Below are 16,215 nucleotides of genomic sequence, written 5' to 3'. Positions count from 1 at the left end.
ATCTGTCCACCACGTCAGAGAGTGTCGTACAATCGGTTTTAAAGATATTAATTGAGATATCTTTGTGTAATCCCTGCACCACTGGTTCAGCATACAGAGCTGAAGAGGTCGCATGTGAAAACGAGCAAAGGGGATCGCGTCCGATGCAGCAGTCATAAGACCTAGAATTTCCATGCATAAGGCTACCGAAGGGAATGATTGAGACTGAAGGTTGCGACAAGCTGAGATCAATTTTAGACGTCTCTTGTCTGTCAGAGACAGAGTCATGGACACTGAATCTATCTGGAAACCTAAAAAGGTTACCCTTGTCTGAGGAATCAATGAACTTTTCGGGAAATTGATCCTCCAACCATGATCTCGATCTCGAAGAAACAATACAATTGATTCTGCTAAATGTGAAGACTGAGCAAGTACCAAGATATCGTCCAAATAAGGAAATACCACAATACCCTGTTCTCTGATTACAGACAGAAGGGCACCGAGAACCTTTGTAAAAATTCTTGGAGCTGTTGCTAGGCCAAACGGCAGAGCCACAAACTGGTAATGCTTGTCTAGGAAAGAGAATCTCAGAAACTGATAGTGATCTGGATGAATCGGAATATGCAGATATGCATCCTGTAAATCTATTGTGGACATATAATGCCGTTGCTGAACAAAAGGCAGGATAGTCCTTATAGTTACCATTTTGAATGTTGGTATCCTTACATAACGATTCAATATTTTTAGATCCAGAACTGGTCTGAAGGAATTCTCCTTCTTTGGTACAATGAAGAGATTTGAATAAAACCCCAGCCCCTGTTCCAGAACTGGAACTGGCATAATTACTCCAGCCAACTCTAGATCTGAAACACATTTCAGAAATGCTTGAGCCTTCGCTGGATTTACTGGGACACGGGAAAGAAAAAATCTCTTTGCAGGAGGCCTTATCTTGAAGCCAATTCTGTACCCTTCTGAAACAATGTTCTGAATCCAAAGATTGTGAATTGAATTGATCCAAATTTCTTTGAAAAATCGTAATCTGCCCCCTACCAGCTGGACTGGAATGAGGGCCGCACCTTCATGTGGACTTGGGAGCTGGCTTTGGTTTTCTAAAAGGCTTGGATTTATTCAAGACTGGAGATGGTTTCCAAACTGATACCGCTCCTGTGGGTGAAGGATCAGGCTTTTGTTCCTTGTGACGAAAGGAACGAAAACGATAAGTAGACCTAAATTTACCTCTAGATTTTTTATCCTGTGGTAAAAAAGTTCCTTTCCCTCCAGTAACAGTTGAGATAATAGAATCCAACTGAGAACCAAATAATTTATTACCCTGGAAAGAAAGGGAAAGCAAAGTTGACTTAGAAGACATATCAGCATTCCAAGTTTTAAGCCATAAAGCTCTTCTAGCTAAAATAGCTAGAGACATATACCTGACATCAACTCTAATGATATCAAAGATGGCATCACAAATAAAGTTATTAGCATGTTGAAGAAGATTAACAATGCTATGAGAATTATGATCGGTTACTTGTTGCGCTAAAGCTTCTAACCAAAAAGTTGAAGCTGCAGCAACATCCGCTAAAGATATAGCAGGTCTAAGAAGATTACCTGAACACAAGTAAGCTTTTCTTAGAAAGGATTTAATTTTCCTATCTAAAGGATCCTTAAAGGAAGTACTATCTGCCGTAGGAATAGTAGTACGTTTAGCAAGAGTGGAGATAGCCCCATCAACCTTAGGGATTTTGTCCCAAAACTCTAATCTGTCAGATGGCACAGGATATAATTGCTTAAAACGTTTAGAAGGAGTAAATGAATTACCCAAATTATTCCATTCCCTGGAGATTACTTCAGAAATAGCATCAGGGACAGGAAAAACTTCTGGAATAACTACAGGAGATTTAAAAACCTTATTTAAACGTTTAGATTTAGTATCAAGAGGACCAGAATCCTCTATTTCTAATGCAATTAAGACTTCTTTAAGTAAAGAACGAATAAATTCCATTTTGAATAAATATGAAGATCTATCAGCATCAATCTCTGAAACAGAATCCTCTGAACCAGAGGAATCATTATCAGAAACAGAATGATGATGTTCATTTAAAAATTCATCTGAAAAATGAGAAGTTTTAAAAGACCTTTTACGTTTACTAGAAGGAGGAACAACAGACATAGCCTTCTTAATGGATTTAGAAACAAAATCTCTTATGTTAACAGGAACACTCTGAGTATTAGATGTTGATGGAACAGCAACAGGTAATGTAACATTACTAAAGGAAAACAGAATTTATGTTTACCTGATAAATTACTTTCTCCAACGGTGTGTCCGGTCCACGGCGTCATCCTTACTTGTGGGATATTCTCTTCCCCAACAGGAAATGGCAAAGAGCCCAGCAAAGCTGGTCACATGATCCCTCCTAGGCTCCGCCTACCCCAGTCATTCGACCGACGTTAAGGAGGAATATTTGCATAGGAGAAACCATATGATACCGTGGTGACTGTAGTTAAAGAAAATAAATTATCAGACCTGATTAAAAAACCAGGGCGGGCCGTGGACCGGACACACCGTTGGAGAAAGTAATTTATCAGGTAAACATAAATTCTGTTTTCTCCAACATAGGTGTGTCCGGTCCACGGCGTCATCCTTACTTGTGGGAACCAATACCAAAGCTTTAGGACACGGATGAAGGGAGGGAGCAAATCAGGTCACCTAAATGGAAGGCACCACGGCTTGCAAAACCTTTCTCCCAAAAATAGCCTCAGAAGAAGCAAAAGTATCAAACTTGTAAAATTTGGTAAAAGTGTGCAGTGAAGACCAAGTCGCTGCCCTACATATCTGATCAACAGAAGCCTCGTTCTTGAAGGCCCATGTGGAAGCCACAGCCCTAGTGGAATGAGCTGTGATTCTTTCGGGAGGCTGCCGTCCGGCAGTCTCGTAAGCCAATCTGATGATGCTTTTAATCCAAAAAGAGAGAGAGGTAGAAGTTGCTTTTTGACCTCTCCTTTTACCGGAATAAACAACAAACAAGGAAGATGTTTGTCTAAAATCCTTTGTAGCATCTAAATAGAATTTTAGAGCGCGAACAACATCCAAATTGTGCAACAAACGTTCCTTCTTCGAAACTGGTTTCGGACACAGAGAAGGTACGATAATCTCCTGGTTAATGTTTTTGTTAGAAACAACTTTTGGAAGAAAACCAGGTTTAGTACGTAAAACCACCTTATCTGCATGGAACACCAGATAAGGAGGAGAACACTGCAGAGCAGATAATTCTGAAACTCTTCGAGCAGAAGAAATTGCAACCAAAAACAAAACTTTCCAAGATAATAACTTAATATCAACGGAATGTAAGGGTTCAAACGGAACCCCCTGAAGAACTGAAAGAACTAAGTTGAGACTCCAAGGAGGAGTCAAAGGTTTGTAAACAGGCTTGATTCTGACCAGAGCCTGAACAAAGGCTTGAACATCTGGCACAGCTGCCAGCTTTTTGTGAAGTAACACAGACAAGGCAGAAATCTGTCCCTTCAGGGAACTTGCAGATAATCCTTTTTCCAATCCTTCTTGAAGGAAGGATAGAATCTTAGGAATCTTAACCTTGTCCCAAGGGAATCCTTTAGATTCACACCAACAGATATATTTTTTCCAAATTTTGTGGTAAATCTTTCTAGTTACAGGCTTTCTGGCCTGAACAAGAGTATCGATAACAGAATCTGAGAACCCTCGCTTCGATAAGATCAAGCGTTCAATCTCCAAGCAGTCAGCTGGAGTGAGACCAGATTCGGATGTTCGAACGGACCCTGAACAAGAAGGTCTCGTCTCAAAGGTAGCTTCCATGGTGGAGCCGATGACATATTCACCAGATCTGCATACCAAGTCCTGCGTGGCCACGCAGGAGCTATCAAGATCACCGACGCCCTCTCCTGATTGATCCTGGCTACCAGCCTGGGGATGAGAGGAAACGGCGGGAACACATAAGCTAGTTTGAAGGTCCAAGGTGCTACTAGTGCATCCACTAGAGCCGCCTTGGGATCCCTGGATCTGGACCCGTAGCAAGGAACTTTGAAGTTCTGACGAGAGGCCATCAGATCCATGTCTGGAATGCCCCACAGTTGAGTGACTTGGGCAAAGATTTCCGGATGGAGTTCCCACTCCCCCGGATGCAATGTCTGACGACTCAGAAAATCCGCTTCCCAATTTTCCACTCCTGGGATGTGGATAGCAGACAGGTGGCAGGAGTGAGACTCCGCCCATAGAATGATTTTGGTCACTTCTTCCATCGCTAGGGAACTCCTTGTTCCCCCCTGATGGTTGATGTACGCAACAGTTGTCATGTTGTCTGATTGAAACCGTATGAACTTGGCCCTCGCTAGCTGAGGCCAAGCCTTGAGAGCATTGAATATCGCTCTCAATTCCAGAATATTTATCGGTAGAAGAGATTCTTCCCGAGACCAAAGACCCTGAGCTTTCAGGGATCCCCAGACCGCGCCCCAGCCCATCAGACTGGCGTCGGTCGTGACAATGACCCACTCTGGTCTGCGGAAGGTCATCCCTTGTGACAGGTTGTCCAGGGACAGCCACCAACGGAGTGAGTCTCTGGTCCTCTGATTTACTTGTATCTTCGGAGACAAGTCTGTATAGTCCCCATTCCACTGACTGAGCATGCACAGTTGTAATGGTCTTAGATGAATGCGCGCAAAAGGAACTATGTCCATTGCCGCTACCATCAAACCTATCACTTCCATGCACTGCGCTATGGAAGGAAGAGGAACGGAATGAAGTATCCGACAAGAGTCTAGAAGTTTTGTTTTTCTGGCTTCTGTCAGAAAAATCCTCATTTCTAAGGAGTCTATTATTGTTCCCAAGAAGGGAACCCTTGTTGACGGAGATAGAGAACTCTTTTCCACGTTCACTTTCCATCCGTGAGATCTGAGAAAGGCCAGGACAATGTCCGTGTGAGCCTTTGCTTGAGGAAGGGACGACGCTTGAATCAGAATGTCGTCCAAGTAAGGTACTACGGCAATGCCCCTTGGTCTTAGCACAGCTAGAAGGGACCCTAGTACCTTTGTGAAAATCCTTGGAGCAGTGGCTAATCCGAAAGGAAGCGCCACGAACTGGTAATGCTTGTCCAGGAATGCGAACCTTAGGAACCGATGATGTTCCTTGTGGATAGGAATATGTAGATACGCATCCTTTAAATCCACCGTGGTCATGAATTGACCTTCCTGGATGGAAGGAAGAATTGTTCGAATGGTTTCCATCTTGAACGATGGAACCTTGAGAAACTTGTTTAAGATCTTGAGATCTAAGATTGGTCTGAACGTTCCCTCTTTTTTGGGAACTATGAACAGATTGGAGTAGAACCCCATCCCTTGTTCTCCTAATGGAACAGGATGAATCACTCCCATTTTTAACAGGTCTTCTACACAATGTAAGAATGCCTGTCTTTTTATGTGGTCTGAAGACAACTGAGACCTGTGGAACCTCCCCCTTGGGGGAAGCCCCTTGAACTCCAGAAAATAACCTTGGGAGACTATTTCTACCGCCCAAGGATCCAGAACATCTCTTGCCCAAGCCTGAGCGAAGAGAGAGAGTCTGCCCCCCACCAGATCCGGTCCCGGATCGGGGGCCAACATTTCATGCTGTCTTGGTAGCAGTGGCAGGTTTCTTGGCCTGCTTTCCCTTGTTCCAGCCTTGCATTGGTCTCCAAGCTGGCTTGGCTTGAGAAGTATTACCCTCTTGCTTAGAGGACGTAGCACTTTGGGCTGGTCCGTTTCTACGAAAGGGACGAAAATTAGGTTTATTTTTGGCCTTGAAAGGCCGATCCTGAGGAAGGGCGTGGCCCTTACCCCCAGTGATATCAGAGATAATCTCTTTCAAGTCAGGGCCAAACAGCGTTTTCCCCTTGAAAGGAATGTTAAGTAGCTTGTTCTTGGAAGACGCATCAGCTGACCAAGATTTCAACCAAAGCGCTCTGCGCGCCACAATAGCAAACCCAGAATTCTTAGCCGCTAACCTAGCCAATTGCAAAGTGGCGTCTAAGGTGAAAGAATTAGCCAATTTGAGAGCATTGATTCTGTCCATAATCTCCTCATAAGGAGGAGAATCACTATCGACCGCCTTTACCAGCTCATCGAACCAGAAACACGCGGCTGTAGCGACAGGGACAATGCATGAAATTGGTTGTAGAAGGTAACCCTGCTGAACAAACATCTTTTTAAGTAAACCTTCTAATTTTTTATCCATAGGATCTTTGAAAGCACAACTATCTTCTATGGGTATAGTGGTGCGTTTGTTTAAAGTGGAAACCGCTCCCTCGACCTTGGGGACTGTCTGCCATAAGTCCTTTCTGGGGTCGACCATAGGAAACAATTTTTTAAATATGGGGGGAGGGACGAAAGGAATACCGGGCCTTTCCCATTCTTTATTTACAATGTCCGCCACCCGCTTGGGTATAGGAAAAGCTTCTGGGAGCCCCGGGACCTCTAGGAACTTGTCCATTTTACATAGTTTCTCTGGGATGACCAATTTGTCACAATCATCCAGAGTGGATAAAACCTCCTTAAGCAGAATGCGGAGATGTTCCAACTTAAATTTAAACGTAATCACATCAGGTTCAGCTTGTTGAGAAATGTTCCCTGAATCAGTCATTTCTCCCTCAGACAAAACCTCCCTGGCCCCATCAGACTGGTTTAGGGGCCCTTCAGAACCATTATTATCAGCGTCGTCATGCTCTTCAGTATCTAAAACAGAGCAGTCGCGCTTACGCTGATAAGTGTGCATTTTGGCTAAAATGTTTTTGACAGAATTATCCATTACAGCCGTTAATTGTTGCATAGTAAGGAGTATTGGCGCGCTAGATGTACTAGGGGCCTCCTGAGTGGGCAAGACTCGAGTAGATGAAGGAGGGAATGATGCAGTACCATGCTTACTCCCCTCACTTGAGGAATCATCTTGGGCATCATTGTCATTGTCACATAAATCACATTTATTTAAATGAGAAGGAACTCTGGCTTCCCCACATTCAGAACACAGTCTATCTGGTAGTTCAGACATGTTAAACAGGCATAAACTTGATAACAAAGTACAAAAAACGTTTTAAAATAAAACCGTTACTGTCACTTTAAATTTTAAACTGAACACACTTTATTACTGCAATTGCGAAAAAATATGAAGGAATTGTTCAAAATTCACCAAAATTTCACCACAGTGTCTTAAAGCCTTAAAAGTATTGCACACCAAATTTGGAAGCTTTAACCCTTAAAATAACGGAACCGGAGCCGTTTTTAACTTTAACCCCTTTACAGTCCCTGGTATCTGCTTTGCTGAGACCCAACCAAGCCCAAAGGGGAATACGATACCAAATGACGCCTTCAGAAAGTCTTTTCTATGTATCAGAGCTCCTCACACATGCGACTGCATGTCATGCCTCTCAAAAACAAGTGCGCAACACCGGCGCGAAAATGAGGCTCTGCCTATGATTTGGGAAAGCCCCTAAAGAATAAGGTGTCTAAAACAGTGCCTGCCGATATAATCTTATCAAAATACCCAGATTAAATGATTCCTCAAGGCTAAATATGTGTTAATAATGAATCGATTTAGCCCAGAAAAAGTCTACAGTCTTAATAAGCCCTTGTGAAGCCCTTATTTACTATCTTAATAAACATGGCTTACCGGATCCCATAGGGAAAATGACAGCTTCCAGCATTACATCGTCTTGTTAGAATGTGTCATACCTCAAGCAGCAAGAGACTGCTCACTGTTCCCCCAACTGAAGTTAATTGCTCTCAACAGTCCTGTGTGGAACAGCCATGGATTTTAGTAACGGTTGCTAAAATCATTTTCCTCATACAAACAGAAATCTTCATCTCTTTTCTGTTTCTGAGTAAATAGTACATACCAGCACTATTTTAAAATAACAAACTCTTGATTGAATAATAAAAACTACAGTTAAACACTAAAAAACTCTAAGCCATCTCCGTGGAGATGTTGCCTGTACAACGGCAAAGAGAATGACTGGGGTAGGCGGAGCCTAGGAGGGATCATGTGACCAGCTTTGCTGGGCTCTTTGCCATTTCCTGTTGGGGAAGAGAATATCCCACAAGTAAGGATGACGCCGTGGACCGGACACACCTATGTTGGAGAAATATTATCTGCATTAACAAGTTTGTCATGACATTCATTACAAACAACAGCTGGAGGAACAGATACCACAAGTTTACAGCAGATACACTTAACTTTGGTAGGTTCAGCACCAGGCAGCGACTTTCCAGAAGTATCTTCTGACTCAGGGTCAATCTGGGACATCTTGCAATATGTAATAGAAAAAACAACATATAAAGCAAAATTGATCAAATTCCTTAAATGACAGTTTCAGGAATGGGAAAAAATGCCAGTGAACAAGCTTCTAGCAACCAGAAGCAATAAATAATGAGACTTAAATTATGTGGAGACAAAAGTGACGCCCATATTTTTTAGCGCCAAAAAAGACGCCCACATTATTTGGCGCCTAAATGCTTTTGGCACCAAAAATGACGCCACATCCGGAACGCCGACACTTTTGGCGCAAAAAACGTCAAAAAATGACGCAACTTCCGGCGACACGTATGACGCCGGAAACAGAAAATTATTTTTTGCGCCAAAAAAGTCTGCGCCAAGAATGACGCAATAAAATGAAGCATTTTCAGCCCCCGCGAGCCTAACAGCCCACAGGGAAAAAAGTCAAATTTTTAAGGTAAGAAAAAAATGATTTATTCATATGCATTATCCCAAACATGAAACTGACTGTCTGCAATAAGGAACGTTGAACATCCTGGGTCAAGGCAAATAAATGTTTGAACACATATATTTAGAACTTTATATAAAAGTGCCCAACCATAGCTTAGAGTGTCACAGAAAATAAGACTTACTTACCCCAGGACACTCATCTACATGTAGTAGAAAGCCAAACCAGTACTGAAACGAGAATCAGTAGAGGTAATGGTATATATAAGAGTATATCGTCGATCTGAAAAGGGAGGTAAGAGATGAATCTGTACGACCGATAACAGAGAACCTATGAAATAGACCCCGTAGAAGGAGATCATTGAATTCAAATAGGCAATACTCTCCTCACATCCCTCTGACATTCACTGCACGCTGAGAGGAAAACCGGGCTCCAACCTGCTGCGGAGCGCATATCAACGTAGAATCTAGCACAAACTTACTTCACCACCTCCATAGGAGGCAAAGTTTGTAAAACTGATTTGTGGGTGTGGTGAGGGGTGTATTTATAGGCATTTTGAGGTTTGGGAAACTTTGCCCCTCCTGGTAGGAATGTATATCCCATACGTCACTAGCTCATGGACTCTTGCTAATTACATGAAAGAAATATATATATATATATATTCATTAAAATTATGATGGAGATTAAAAACCTCCATGTCTCAAAAGTAAATCAATAAAAAAAAAATTTCATTAAGAAATTAGCACATCTAGGCAAGTATCCCCGCTTGCTTTTCCCCAGTAAAACACCATATACATTATTAACAATGCACAAGAGGATTCTAGGTAAGATATGCATATTAGATATGCAAAATCTCAGACTTAAGGTTAATGCAGCAAATACAGAAATCACTGCTAGATAGCCCGTTTCGTTCTCATTAGAAACTCTTCAGTAGCATTGGTAATAATGAATATGGTGTTTTACTGGGGAAAAGCAAGCAGGGATACTTGCTTAGATGTGCTAATTTCCTATGCCAATTTTTTTTTATTTATTTACTTTTGAGACAGATTTAACCCTAAAATGAGCTTTACCTAAGCAGCAATCAGAAATCTATCTGCTACTGAAGAGTTCAAATAAGAACAAAGCGGCTGTCTAGCAGTGATTTCTGTATTTGCTGCATTAACCCTATTAAGGGAATCGCTGTATTAAAACAGTATTTGAAGCATATCTTACCCAGAATCCTCATGTGCATTGGTAATAATGTATATGGTGTTTAAATGGGGACAAGCAAGCAGGGATACTTGCCTAGATGTGCTAATTTACTATGCAATTTTTTGTGTGTATATATATATATATATATATATATATATATATATATATATATATATATATATATATATATATATATATATACACACTTGAAAAGCTCTGTGTGCAAGGTCGCTATGGAAATTAGCAAAAATTATAAGGTGCCAGTTGCACATCCCTCAGTGAGCTATGTGCATTTGCCCAACCTGCCCTCTCACCTGAGCGCCAGCTAGTTGGAATCTGCACTGTGCACAGGTCATCGGAGGATTCATCCGTAGAGGTGCCAATGAAATCAAAGTTTAGACAATTGTGAGTGAGTTTGAGGAGTTGCATGAGGAGATCCTGTTCAGCCACATCAGAGAGGAGTAGAGTTTTTACTGAAGCCTGGAAGATGGAGAGTGCACGTTACTGTACCTCATTTCTAAAACTTTATAAAGACATAATTCACATCTTGCACAAAAAAATATTTTATATACATATATATATATATATATATACACACATATATACACACACATATACACATACACACACACATATACATACATATATACACACACATACATACATATATTTTTGTGTGTGTGGGTGATATGGAAAAGTGCTGAATACTTTCACATAAAATAATAAGAGAAACAAGATTTAAAAAAACTATTTAGTGTAGTAGTTTGTAGAAGTTATGCACAATCAAAGTTAATCACAATCCAGAATGCTCACCTTGGTATAACTCATCAACATGAGGAATATAAAAAACCCAGGGGGAGACACTGAGAAGGGAGCCTTGCAGTGTAGAGCTCATCACAAGATCTGTTTTAAAGTTACTTTTGCAAATTGATCCTTTAACTTGATATGGGAACACATTTCAGTTACCACATAGTAGAACATCATATATGGAGATATGAATATTTTGAAACATTAACTAACTACATTTTGATCACTTTGTGGGAAATATGACTTTTTCATATCTTTAAAGGGCAAGTCAACCCAAAAACTATTATTACTTATTTCGATTTTGTAATTAACGCTTTTTACATCAATCTGTAGCTCATTTGTGATGTACATATACTTTACTGGTAAAAACACTTACTTGTACCCCTCCGGACATTTTGAAATGGTCATCTGACCTCTCCTTTTCCTGATGTCACCCTAACTGACTTTTCAGCTCAAACTAAGTGATCTGTGATCAAGTGCACGTATTTCGCGCATGTGTAATGTGTGGTTTTTGTCTAGAGTCATTTTGCAAAATACGTGCACGATCGACACGGATATTGAATTTCGAACCCAGCAAGGAAATTTCTGTATTTTCATTTAAAAAAAACATAATTTATGTAAGAACTTACCTGATGATATCATTTATTTCATAGTAGCAAGAGTCCATGAGCTAGTGACGTATCGGATATACATTCCTACAAGAAGGGGGCAAAGTTTCCCAAACCTCAAAATGCCTATAAATACACCTCCCACCTCATTCATACCTCAGTTTAACGTTTAGCCAAGAAGTGAGGTGTAAAAAAAGGAGTAATGAAAGAAATTATTTTATCAGGTAAGTTCTTACATAAATTATGTTTTCTTTCATGTAAGTGACAAGAGTCCATGAGCTAGTGACGTATGAGATATAATACCCAAGATGTGGAAGTCCACGAGTCACTAGAGAGGGAGGGATAAATTAAAAACAGCTATTTTGGCTGAGAAATTAAATGCAATTAATCTTAATTTTCTTTAAAAATTCATAAACAAAACTCAAAACAAAGGCATTAGAATTAAACTGAGACAACCGCCTGAAGCAAATACATCAAAATGATAAAATTTTGTAAAAGTATGCAAAGAAGACCAAGTTGCTGCTTTGCAAATTTGAAAAACTGAAGCTTCATTCTTAAGAGCCCAAGAAGTGGCAACTGATCTAGTAGAATGAGCTGTAATTCTCTGAGATGGAGACTGCCCCGCCTTCAAATAAGCTTTGTGAATCATAAGTCTCAACCAAGAAGCCAGATAAATAGCAGAAGCTTTCTGACCTTTCCTGGAGCCAGAAAAAAATAAGTCTTTCTGAATTCTTTAGTAGCCTCAACATAATATTTCAAAACTCTTACCACATCCAAATAATGTAAAGACCTTTCAACTGTATTCTTAGGATTAGGACACAAAGAAGGAACAACAATTTCTCTATTGATGTTGTTAGAATTCACAACTTTAGGCAAAAATTTAAATGAAGTCCGCAAAACAGCTTTATCTTGATGGAAAATCAGATAAGGAGACTCACAAGAGACAGCAGACAATTCAGAAACTCATCTAGCAGAAGAGATAGCCAAAAGAAATAATAATTTCCAAGAAAGCAATTTAATGTCCAGATAATGCACAGGCTCAAAGGAGGAGTCTGTAAAGTCTTCAAAACCAAATTGAGACTCCAAGGAGGAGAAATAGATTCAATAACAGGTTTGATATGAATCAAAGGCTGAACAAAAAAGTGAATGTCAGGAAGTTTAGCAATCTTTATATGAAATAAAACGAAAGAGCAGAAATTTGTCCTTTCAAAGTATTTGCAGACAAACCCTTATCCAAACCATCCTGAAGAAACTGTAAAATCCTAGGAATTCTAAAAGAATGCCAAGAATAATCATGAATTGAACACCATGAAATATAGGTTTTCCAAACCTGATAATACATTTTCCTTGAAACAGACTTATGAGCCTGTATCATAGTGCTAATAAGTCAGAGAAACCTCTATGACTAAGCACTAAGCGTTCAATTTCCATGACATCAAATTTAGAGATTTGAGATCCTGATGGAAAAACGGCCCCTGAGACAGAAGGTCTGGCCTTAAAGGAAGTGGCCAAGGCTGGCAACTGGACATCCTGACAAGGCCCGCATACCAAAACCTGAGAGGCCAAGTTGGTGCTATCAGAAACACATAAGACCGTTCCATTATGATCTTGTAGATCACCCTTGGAAGAAGAACCAGAGGCGGAAAAATCTAAGCAGGTTGGTAAAACGACGGAACTGCTAGAGCATCCACCATCTCCACCTGAGGATCCTTGGACCTGGAAAGGTATCATGGAAGCTTCTTGTTCAGACGTGAGGCAATCAGATCTATTTCTGGAGGACCCCACATCTGTACCAATTGAAAAAACACATCTGGATGTAGAGACCACTTTCCCAGATGTAAAGTCTGACGACTGAGATAATCTGCTTCACAATTTTCTACTCCTGGGATATGAATCGCAGAAATTTGAAAAGAGTTGGATTCCGCCCAAGAAAGTATCAGAGATACTTCTTTCATTCCTGAAGGACTGTGAGTCCCCCCTTGATGATTGACATATGCCACTGTATTGACATTGTCTGTTTGAAATCAAATATAAAGATCTCTCTTCAATAGAGGCCAAGTCTGAAGAGCTCTGAAAATAGCACGGAGTTCTAAAATATTAATTGGTAACCTCGCCTCCTGAGGTTCCCAAACCCACTGTGCTGTCAGAGACCCCCAGACAGCTCCCCAACCTGAAAGACTTGCATCTGTTGTGATCACAGTCCAGTAAGGACAAACAAAGGAGGCCCCTTGAACAATAAGGTGATGGTTTAACCAAGTCAGAGAGTGTTGAATGTTGGGATTTAAGTATATCAACTGTGATATCTGAGTATAATCCCTGCACCATTGGTGCCACATGCAAAGCTGAAGAGGTCTCATATGAAAACGAATAAAGGGGATCGCGTCTGATGCTGCAGTCATGAGACCTAAAACTTCCATGCACATGGCCACTGAAGGGAATGATAGAGACTGAAGGTTTAGACAAGCTAAAACTAACTTCATTCGTCTCTTGTCTGTCAAAGAAAGAATCATGGACACTGAATCTTTGTCTGAGGAATCAATTAACGCTTTTGTAAATTGATCCTCCAACCATGTTTTTGAAGAAACCACACAAGTTGTTTTGTGTGAGATTCTGCTAAATAAAAAGATTGAGCTAGTACCAAGATATCGTCCAAATAAGGAAACACTGCAATACCCTGCTCTCTGATTACAGATAGAAGGGCACCGAGAACCTTTGAAAAGATTTTTGGAGCTGTCGCTAGGCCAAATGGAAGAGCGTCAAATTGGTAATACTTGTCTAGAAAGGAGAAACTCATAAACCGATAGTGGTCTGGATGAATCGGAATGTGAAGATAAGCGTCCTGAAAGTCTATTGTGGACGTGAAATGACCTTGCTGAACAAAAGGCAGAATAGTCCTTATAGTCACCATCTTGAAAGTTGGGACTCTTACAAAACCATTCAGAGTTTTCAGATCCAGAATTGGTCTGAATGAATTTTCCTTCTTTGGAACAATGAACAGATTTGAATAAAAACCCAAACCCTGTTGAGGAATTGGAACAATCACCCTTGAAAGCTCTAGATCTGCAATACACTTCAGAAAAGCCTGAGCCTTCACAGGGTTTGTTGGAACAAGGGAAACAAAGAATCTTCCCATGGGAGGTCTTATTATATTTTGGACAGAATTTGCTCAAATGTCTTGAAACAATTTCAATCTGCCCCCCACCAGTTGAACTGGTTTGAGGGCCACACCTTCATGCAGTCTTAGGGGCTGTATTTGGTTTCTTATAAGGCTTGGATTTATTCAAATTTGTGGATGGTCTCCAATTGGAACCAGAGGCCATAGGGGAAGGAGTGTTTTTTTGTTCTTTAATCTGATGAAAGGAACTAAAACAATTGGGAGCATTAAATTTACCCTTAGATTTTTTATCTTGGGGCAGAAAAACTCCCTTACCCCCAGTGATAGTTGAGATAATAGAATCCAATTGAGAATCAAATAAATTATTACCTTGAAAAGATAGAGATAGTAATCTAGATTTAGACACCATATCAGCATTCCATGATTTAAGCCATAAAGCTCTTCTAGATAGAATAGAAAATGACAAAGATTTGATATTAATCTTATTAATATCAAATATAGCATCACAAATGAAATGATTAGCATGTTGAAGTAAAAGACAACTCAGGATCTGATAACTGCTGTGCTAGACTGTCCAACCAAAAAGTTGAAGCAGCAGCAACATCAGCTATAGAAATAGCAGGTCTAAGAATATAGCCAGTATGTGAATATGCCTTCCTAAGATAAGATTCAATTTTCCTAAGGGATCCTTAAAAGAAGTACTATATTCCATAGGAATAGTATTAAGTTTGGCAAGAGTAGAAATAGCGCTATCAACCTTAGGGACTTTTTCCCAAAGTTCTAAATTGGACACAGGTAAAGGATACCATTTTTTAAACCTAGGAGGATTAAAAAAAAGGACCAGGCTTAGACCATTCCTTAGTAATCATATTAGAGAAAGCATCTGGAATAGGAAAAACTTCAGGAGCAACCTCAGAAGTCTTAAAACCAGAATTCAAACGTTTGCTATTCTTGTTATCAAGAGGACTAGATTCCTCAATACCCAAAGTAAACAATACTTCCTTAACAAAGAACAAATATATTCAATCTTAAAAAGAAAGGTTGATTTATCAATTTCAGTGTCTGAAGAAGGATCCTATGAGCCAGAGAAAGCCTCATCAGCAGAAAATACTTCAGTATGCTGTTGATCAATACATACTTCATCAGATTTAAGGAGAGACCTTTTACATTTTTTTGAAGGCGGAATAGTCATAGCCTTCTCTATAGCTGCAGCAATATAACCTTTTATATCTACAGGAATATCATGCACATTAGACTGTGTAGATGTATTTGTACTTATAGAAACATTATCAGCATGAAATAATTTCTCATAACAAGTGCCACATATTTGAGCTGAAGAAGGAAGATCAGCTAATTTACAACATACACACTTAGTTTTGGTAGATTTGTTTTTCAGGCAACTTGGTTCCTACAGTAACATCAGAGGCAGGATCAGTTTAAGACATCCAAAAAAATTTAAAAAAAAAAAAAAAAAAAAATAACATTTAAACAAAATATCCAATTTCCTCAAAATAGCAGTTTCAGAAATGGGAAAAAATGCTTCTGAAAAAAAAATATGCAAAACAAAAGCAAACATCATAGCCCTCTGTAACAAATGAGAGCAGAGAGCAAAAGAGGGAGAGACTTAATCTAAAAAATGTTGACACTAACAAAGATGACGCAAATGCAGAGAAACAAAAAAATTTGGGCGCCAAGGTTAACAGGAAAGGACAAAAAATTGCGTTAGCAAAGACACAAGAAATGACGTGACTCGTGTCACAACAAACGCAACCACCGCGCCAAAAATATTTGCACC

At 40.0% G+C, this 16,215-nt stretch overlaps 1 protein-coding gene across 1 annotated transcript in view; it reads right to left on the bottom strand.

Moving 5' to 3' along the window:
• Positions 1-16,215, bottom strand: part of XPO7 (exportin 7) — a 449,809-nt gene that overhangs the window by 362,740 nt on the left and 70,854 nt on the right. Inside the window, exon 7 of the mRNA XM_053717951.1 lies at positions 10,205-10,370. Within this exon, the coding sequence (XP_053573926.1) occupies positions 10,205-10,370 (166 nt within the window). The remainder of the gene's footprint in view (positions 1-10,204; positions 10,371-16,215) is intronic.

Source organism: Bombina bombina, chromosome 6 (assembly GCF_027579735.1).
Source record: "Bombina bombina isolate aBomBom1 chromosome 6, aBomBom1.pri, whole genome shotgun sequence".
Classification (NCBI taxonomy): Eukaryota; Metazoa; Chordata; class Amphibia; order Anura; family Bombinatoridae; genus Bombina; species Bombina bombina.
The sequence above is the reverse complement of the archived record's forward strand: the minus strand, read 5'-3'. Positions and strand labels throughout refer to the sequence as shown.